This window comes from Mirounga leonina, unplaced genomic scaffold (assembly GCF_011800145.1).
Source record: "Mirounga leonina isolate KUSES-001 unplaced genomic scaffold, KU_Mleo_1.0 Mir_54, whole genome shotgun sequence".
Classification (NCBI taxonomy): Eukaryota; Metazoa; Chordata; class Mammalia; order Carnivora; family Phocidae; genus Mirounga; species Mirounga leonina.
The window spans coordinates 9,457,116-9,466,182 of NW_023270812.1; the positions used below are offsets into that span (position 1 = coordinate 9,457,116).

General features: G+C 51.6%; 1 protein-coding gene across 1 annotated transcript in view; it reads right to left on the reverse strand.

The window, feature by feature from the left end:
* Window positions 1-8,784: 8,784 nt before the first annotated feature.
* PRR18 (proline rich 18) overlaps window positions 8,785-9,067 on the reverse strand; it is a 3,212-nt gene continuing 2,929 nt past the window's right edge. Inside the window, exon 5 of the mRNA XM_034991947.1 lies at window positions 8,785-9,046. Within this exon, the coding sequence (XP_034847838.1) occupies window positions 8,785-9,046 (262 nt within the window). The remainder of the gene's footprint in view (window positions 9,047-9,067) is intronic.

Sequence of the window (9,067 nt, forward strand, 5' to 3'; positions counted from 1 at the left end):
TTACCCTCTAAACTCTTTCTACACCTGTAAGTAGAAGGAGGGCTGCTATGAGGACCAACGTGCCCATGTGGTTAGCACAGCATCGCAGCCCTCCAGGGGTTGAAGGTACCAGGTGGGGACATGTGGAGGAAGCCACCTCCAGGAGTCACAGCCTACACTGGCTCTGTGAGCCCTGGTCCATCACCACCAGGTAGAAACGCTGTAGAACTTCAGGCAGGGGAATCTGACAGAGCACATTGGCTTCTAAGTGTTGGGAGGTCTGGAGAAGCAAAAGGGAGCAGTGTCCTCCGTCCCTCGCGCCTCCAGTGGTCTGCAGTCCTCCCAGTGCAGACTGCACCTGGAAGGCGGCTGGCAGGAGTCCGGGAGATGCTGACGATGCACGGAGGGGATGGAGCTGAGAGCCAACAGACAAGGAGCTGCGCATCCTGAGAGGTGATGGGGCAGGTGTTCAGCCTCGTCTGCCTGTCTGTCTGTCTATAGCATCTGTCTGTCCACCTGTATACATATTGATATTTCTGTCTTAGTTTCAGCTGCTCTAACAGAACTCCACAGGCTGGGGGCTTCCACACAGACACGTACTCCTCATGGGGCACAAACCCCTTTTATGAAGACTCCATCCCATGACCTAATCACTTCCCTACAGGGGCTAATACCATCGCATCGGGGGTTAGGTTTCAACACGGGAATTTTGGGGAGACACAGACATTCAGTACTCTGTCTCTATCGTCTGTCTATCACCTACCCAACAGAGTTGAGCTGTTGATGTGTCCTCATTCCTGTTCTAGTCACTGATGCTTGTAGGTGTAATGAGAGTCCTCTTGAATTTCATAATATCGCACAGACAAATGAATTCATGAGTATCAGTCTTCCCTCATTCATTTCACAAACTCTTACCCCGCATCCCTCATCACATGTGAATTATAATTCTTTCATGGCTCCAGTGTTTTGAATCCTGACACTTGTCAACTATGACATAAACGCTAAGAAATGAAACATAGTGCTTCACCAACAGAACTGGGGCGAAGGTGTGGGAAATGGACAAAGTTTCCTTTTCAACATTCAGTATTCAGGGGCGCCTGGGTGGCTCAGTCGTTGGGCGTCTGCCTTCGGCTCAGGTCATGATCCTGGGGTCCTCACACTGAGCCCCGCATCAGACTCCCTGCTCAGCCGGGAGCCTGCTTCTCCCTCTCCGCGCTTGTGCTCTCTCTCTCAAATAAATAAAAATCTTTAAAAAAAAAAAGAGAAGGGTGCCTGGGTGGCGCAGTCGTTGAGCGTCTGCCTTCAGCTCAGGTCATGATTCCAGGTCCTGGGATCGAGCCCCGCATCGGGCTCCCTGCTCGGCGGGAAGCCTGTTTCTCCCTCTGCCACTCCCCCTGCTTGTGTTCCTGCTCTCGCTATCTCTCTCTCTCTGTCAAATAAATAAAATTAAAAATAAATAAATAAATGTGTAGACTTGGGGCGCCTGGGTGGCTCAGTCGTTAAGCGTCAAGATCGTAATAAAGTCAGGTCCTAGGGGCGCCTGGGTGGCTCAGTCGTTAAGCGTCTGCCTTTGGCTCAGGTCATGGTCCCAGGGTCCTGGGATCGAGCCCCGCATCGGGCTCCCTGCTCCGCGGGAAGGCTGCTTCTCCCTCTCCCCCTCCCCCTGCTTGTGTTCCCTCTCTCGCTGTGTCTCTCTCTGTGAAATAATAAATAAAATCTTTAAAAAAAAAATTCAGTATTCAGTACCATCGAAGGGAGACCATGCAGAATTTTTCAAGGTGACCACTCGTAGGTGCTCAGCATTTTTAGAGGCCCTGTTGGATGTGACTTAGAATCAAGTTCCATCACTTCAAGTGCAACGGCTCCTGTAATTGCTTCTGTAGGGGCGTGTGTGTGTGCGCGCACGCGTGTTTGGGCACATGTCCGTGTGCGTGTGAGTCCACGCGCGTGTGTCTGTGCAAGTATGCCTGCGTGTGCAAAGATGCAGACACGGCAAGGAAAGGCAAGGGCGCTAGGGCTCCCCACAGGCCCTGCAAGAGGCCCACTGCCCTCTCTCATCGCGTCTTCATTGCTGGTCTCCACCGCGACAGAGACAGGAACGCAACTGGGCATCAGCCAGAAACAACGGCAGTAACTGTCCCGGCAACAGCAGCAGCCCCGGAAGACGACTTCCAGGAACCAGAAAAGCAGCCAGGAGGTGCTCAGAAGGGCAGAGAGGAGAGCTGGGAAAAGAAGAGAAACAGGATGAAGAAGGCAGAAAGGGGCGCTCGTGTAAGTGCGCGTGGCAGGAGAGCACAGCGGGGCCAGGCCGCGAAGCCCCACAGGCCCCACAGGCCCCACAGGCCCCACAGCGCGCGCGACCCCAAAGCGTGCACAGCGCGCGCGCGGGGCCAAACCCCAGCCACACCCAAGCCTCCCCCTGCACATCCCCTCCCACCACCAGGCGCCCACCGCCGAAGACCCCATCAGGAGCTCCAGGACAAGAGTTAACACTGAAACAAACACAGAGAAGGAAAAAAAAGAGACATGGAGGGCAAAATAAATCTTTAAAATGTTAGGTTACAATCCAGCTGGAGACCTTCTGACCAGCAGGGCAAATCTCTTCACCTCCATGTCCTTGTGCATAGAAATAGAGAAGAGGGACTTTTTTTCCCCAGATTTCAGTAAAAATTTCTTTTCTCACCTCTTTATGCCTCCCAAAGGTGTGTGCGTGCGCGCACACAAGCGAATCTTAATGGTAGGAGGGAATTGATGATCCTATCTTACTGTCATACATAAATGACCTTAAAAAGCACGCAAAATCATGGACTGTGTTATGGACTGAATGATGTCACCCCAAAATTCACATGTTGAAGCCCTAAGCCCCAGCGTGACTGTATTTGCAGCTGACGCCCTTGGGGAGGTGATGGGGGCGGGCCCTGATCCAGTAGGACTGGTGTCCTTATACGAAGGGGAGGAGACCCCGGAGGGCTCTCTCTGCTGTCAGCTGTCCACTGTCCGTGGAGGACAGGCCACGTGAGCACAGTGAGGAGGCAGCCGTCTGCAAGCCCGGAAGGGAGCTCTCACCAGATGCCGAATTTGCTAGTACATTGATTTTGGACTTCGAGCCTCCAGAACCGTGAGAACATACAGGTCTGCTGTCGAAGCCCCCGGGCTGTCTATGGCGGCCTGAGCTACGGGCACAGACCCATTGGTGTCCTGAAGAACAGCTCAGTGGTAAGTGTGGTCCAACCACCGTCACTGCTCCTGGCAGACTCCTAAATTACGCTGTTTAACAGGTGGGTTCATTCAGTTAGAGAACAGCGTCTAAGTAGTTTTGCATCTCAGGTACCCCTCAGGATAGAGATTTGCTGAATAGGTGAATGAATTATTCTGGGCCCACTGGAATACTGTCCTGCTCAAAGTAAGATATTCTATCAATATCTATTAGAGTTGGCATGGAAAATCAGGAAATTGTGAGCAATGTGCACCACTTGGAGATGGTTTTCAATACGTCAGTCAGGTTGTCCGCGGTCCTCCCACGACACCGCTCCCCCTCTGGTTAACATTGTGGGGTAGAGCTGTGGAATGCGGTTCAGGGGACGGCAGGGACTCTGGAATAGGAAGGTCAGAGGCAAGGCCTCCAGAAGTGGGATGTCCAGTGTTGCCAGCACCATGGCTCCCATGGGCACTCTGAGCCAAGAGCCAACACCAACCTGTGATAACTTTCTCGATTTGGGTCACCATGTTTCACTCTCCATGCCATGACTAACATGCGTCTGGGAGAGGGGTTTGGCCCCTAGAAAAGGAGATTTTGATATTGACATTTGGGGTCTTTTATGACAAACATAATTGGCAAGATCCCTGAGGACTTCCCAGTACTTCTGCCTTTAGAGAAGTGGTTCCCAAACCCAGGTACACCCCAGCTCCTGCAGGGCCTCCCTCAGATCTCCTGAATTAGGGTCTCTAGGTTTGGGGTCTGGATCATCTGTATCTTGAAATGTTTTCCTAGTATGTCAGATGTAGTGGTTCTCACAGGGTGGCCCTAAGATTTTGAGGGTCCCCAGGCCCTTTTAGGGTCTTGGTTTTTATTTCTAATGCGGAAGTGTTGGAGGATAGAATCCACATAAACAAAAGTTATTTGGCCTCCCTCAAGAACTTAGTCTTTGAGACCTGAAAGTTCAGGAATTCATATTTAATTTTCTAGAGTTTTCAGCCAGTACTTAATGATCTAAAACTACTTCCTAAAGATTCTCTACCATTTTTTTGCAGGTTCCCATATGACCCACGGCCACAAGACGGGATGGGCCAATGTGGGAGAGGATGCAACTGGATATTCTCCCACTGGCTTTTATCAAGAACAAGTATTGATATGAAGAACATCTATGCATCTTCCAGAAACTGTATTTAAGGATACTGTCCATTGTGTTGTATACAAATATATACATAACACAAAAATCATTTTCTCCAAGAAAAAGTTTATCTCCATAATGGGTCAGTGTTCTCGTTATTGGATATTGAAATTATATAACTTACTATTTTTAATTTTGTCTTTGCTACCAGCTCAGAGGTAAATTTTGTATTCAGAACATAAATAATAAATAATTTTGAAATAAGAAGGTAAAGCACAATAGACACTTTTGTTTTTAAACTCCTCAGGAAAATAAAAGTGTAGACCCCCCACCACAGGTACGCATTAGACAGAAAAACCTCAGAATATTGTAACCAAGTTGGGTATTGATTTTGCACATATAAGTGCCAGAGAATAATGTCTTATAATGAGTAGTGAGGTTTTTTTGAGGTAGTAATAATTCCAGCTGACCTTGAGCTGGTGACATGCAGAGGTTGTCCCCAATGCTTTACACCATCTCATCATAATCCTAACCCCCATTTTAGGGAAGAGGGCACGAAGACATTTAATGAGACACGTCTTCTACGTCTTCTTATCCCCATTTTAGGGAAGAGGGCACGAAGACATTTAATGAGACGCGGCTGACACAGGACAGCATCAGTATGGAAATTCTGTCTTTGACCTTTAACCACGGGAAGGGATGTTCTCCTGGACCATACCGGAGACGTGCTCAGTCTCTAACCTGGGCCTGAGGCTCCCATCCCAGGCCATGGGAGCAGCCGCCTCCAACTGGACAAGGTGATGCTGGCCTGAACTGGGCCACTCCAAGCACCCCGCAGGTGACAACGGCGTCTGTGTGTGTTTCGGGCAACACACAGGTGTTCTTACTGCTCATTCTGCGTAGACATAGTTCAGGACTTGCTTTGGCTGAAATTTCCACGCTAAAAAACACAGGCGCGAAAGTGCAGGTTCAGAGTAAGTTTAATATGAGCAGATCCGTAGATCATCCACCCGGCAGAACTGGGCACTTCCCAGGGAAACCACAAACCTAAAGGTTCTGACTTTTGCCGTCTCCCTTTTCCAGAAATAAAGGAGATCAACATAAAAATCTGTCTTGAAGTGCTAGGGTATTCCCTAAACATATGGAATTAGGTCATATACGCCCAGTCTCTAGAATGTCACATGCACTTCGCTTGCACCGTAGTGTTCAATGATCTCGCACCCCCACCCCGAAGGCTCAGCCTCTGCGGTGGGGGCCCCTGCCCCCTGCCCCCTGCTGCAGGACAGCGCGGCCACGGGAAAATCTGATGTAATACCAGCACTTCCACAGAGAGATCATGTTCCCAACTGTCTTACTTCCATGGACACCTTGCATTATTTTTTTCTCTGTGAACCCAAATATTCTAAAGACAAATCACACTTACTAGGGGATACCACCCTTTCTAGAAATCAAGTAGTCCTCACCACTATTCAAACTGACCCTTCAGCTTCTAACTGGTGTGACCTACCAGTTTGAAGTTACTGTCAGCAAGCAAGAAGTGGCCCAGGGAGCATGCATGGGGCAAGCTTCCTGACACGGATGCAGAGTTTTGTTGTCATGTGGTACATCTGAGGAGCGAGTTTGGAAAAGAGCTTGCATGGGGTTTGCGATCCGAAGCAAGGTTAAGTATCACTGCCAAACAGCTTTTTTTTTTTTTTAGGTTATTTATTTATTTATTTGAGAGAGAGAGAGCACAAGGCAGAGGGAGAAGCAGACTCCCTGCTGAGCAAGGAGGCCGACATGGGGCTCGATCCCAGGACCCCGAGATCACGACCTGAGTCGAAGGCAGACACTTCACCAACTGAGTCACCCAGATGCCCCCAACAGCTTTATTACAATAATATTGGACCATCATTAGAATTCTTAAAATCCTGGTCATTGCTGGTAGTAATCAGAGCCAATGAACCCCCACCGATCCCCAGATCCCAGGCCCTCAGGTGGGGCAACAACACAGAAGGACCGCCTCACTCCAACTCCAAACACCTCAGGAATCTCTTCCCAACCAGTTTTTAAAAATCTTCCTCAAAAAGAAAACATGAGGCATTGAATTTCTCTTTTATTTGAACATTAAGAAAGTGCAGCACAGGGACTCAGAAAACGTTCTCAAAATGTCAGTAACAACAAGAGACATCATGTCGTGTGTAGAACCTTTTGTTTTTATTGAGGGTCATCAAACAGAGAACCATAAACATTCCACTCATCTGCCTTTACAGCGAAGAACAAGGCACAAAAAACTGTTCGACAAAAGCCACGGGGAAGAAAGAGCTCAGTGTCCCACTGCAGCCAGTTGAGAGATGGGGACGGGGACCCAGAGAAGGAGGGGGGAGAAGAGAGAGACAAAGAAGTGAAAGGGACACAAAGAGCCACGCGCTGTGACAGCGTCAGGACCCGGGACACACACACACAGGCAGACACGGAAAGATGCTTGCGGAAGTCGATTACTTTAGGGGTCTTTAAAGCGTTACTGTAAGGAGCAGAAAGCTCGGTCTCTCCGTGACTGGTCTCTGCACTGAGCGCACACAGAGCAAGTTAGCGCGCTGCACCCTGAGCTCACTCCGAGCCCACCGGGCACCGTCCAGGGCCAGCACTCCGCCTCTGCCACAGCATCCATGGGACACGTCTCCACGCCACCCCGGCCAGATTGCCACCTGCGCACCCTGGCATTAGTACATTCATTTGAAATAAAGGACAACCGAGCTCTTTGCATTCAGACAACACAGGCTGTTCAGTGGAAGGGGTTTTGTTTTGGCAACTCATCTGCTGGCTGACCTAGCTCCCGCTGAATTAAATGCTTCACGTTTGACTAGATCTGTGCCGAGAGAGAGAGAGAGAGCAAGAGAGAGAGAGAGAGGGAGAAACTAGCGCAAAGATCACAAGAAAAATATAAAATTGGTTTTTAAAAATGTAAGGCTTCGATGTAAGATGTAATTAAGACTTACCACATTAAAGTCCAACATGATAAACATTCAGCTACTTATTGACTCTTACAAAATAAGTCAGAGTTGAGGTAATAGATTACTCTGCTATGCCCAGCCTTATCTGATGATGACATTTGTTTTCCTTCTCAACCTTAGAGTTAAATATAATCAGATGTGTGGAGGAAATATCAAGAAATCAGCCTGGAGTTAGCGGGGAAGGCTATGGCTGGCTCCTAAAAGGCTGAGGAGTTTTACCCTTTATTCAAATAATAAGTAGAATTTTTTTTAAATCACTATACACAACTGTACATCCATGTTACTGATTTTTACACAGTGATTAAAAATACTGGAAACATACACATCTAGCCCACACCCCAGCCAGCGACTCCCACTTTCTTCCTTCAGTAGAGTGCTCCTCTGGCCCGGAACATTCTGTTCTACATCTGCATCCAGCTCTTCGCATTTCCCCCCTCCCTGTGGTCAGCCTTTCCTTCTGTAGCACAGAAGTTACTCTGTGAGCAGCACTTCAAATAAAAACAGTGAGTTTTAGCAGAAGCCGACCCTCACTCCTGCTCACATCTCCACGCAGCCTTCCAAAACCATCCCCGCAGCCGTGTGCTGTGTGAGGGAGATAGGTGTGTGTGCGTGTGTGTGAGCACTGAGTGTGAGGCTGTGTGAGTGTGACGGTGTGTATATGAGTGTGGAGCAGCGAGCGTGTGAGCGAGCGTGTAAGTGTTCGCGAGTGAGCGCTGTGGGAATGGGTGGGGGAGCGTGCGTGTGAACGCGCGGGCAAGGCTTGCGCGGCGGGCAGGCCCGGGGCCTGGAGGCGCCTCCGCGTGGACAGAGCCCCTCCCAGTCCAGCCTCACTCGCCCGGTGGAGTCACTGCCGCGGTTCCCACCCTTCCCCTCCGAGTTGGAAAGTTCGGTTAACTTGAGTTTCCAAGCTTTCCCATCCCCCGACATGTTTTCTATTTTGGAGAAACAAAGTCATAAATGCAGCACCACGCCCAGTTCTGCGACAGCCAGCCCCCCTGCTGGATGCGCTCCTGCCCGCCGACACCTCTCCTCGGACCCGGGCACCCGAGAAAGTCACAGATCACTGGCCCAGCCGGAGGGTCTCAGGGACATACAAGAATCTTAGGGGTGGGGACCAGAGGCATTTTCACCGAGGCTTACTCCCCGGCCAGCTGAGCCCCAAGCGCATGTGGGAAGCGAGGAGGCGGCCAGGATGCTGCAGGAGGCAAGCTCGTGGGGTAGAGTCCACGGTGTGGGAGGGGAGAGGGGGCTGTCCGGGCTGAGGGTGGGGAGAGCCTGGGCAGGAGGCGGGCAGCGGGGGGGGGCGGTCTGGCGAGCCTGTTTCTCGCCGGCCCTTCAGGCTCCCAGGAGCCCCGGAGGTGTGCGGTGCAAGGCCGACGGGGCCGCCAGGTGGAGCGGCGAGTCCACTAGCCAGAGGGGGGCCGCGGCGGCCCTGGTCCCGCTCGCGGGCGCCAGCAGGCGGCGGCCGGCGGGAGGCCGGCTCACAGCGTGCTCAGGTGCGGCAGCGTGTCCGGGGGCCCCGCGTGGTCGCGCGCGGCGGCCGCCTTCTCCACGCCGCGCAGCCACTCGGTGCACTTGCGGACCAGGCCCTCGTCCACCGCCGGCGCCTCCTCCTCGTATTCCACGTCGTCGTACCTGTGCCTCTCGTTGAGCAGCGACACGGGCAGCGCGGGGCGCGGGGCGGGGGCCGGCAGGGGGCCCGCGGGCGGCGCGCAGGGGCAGGGCCCGGGCCCGAGCAGGCGCCTGGCGGCGGCCGCGGGCGAG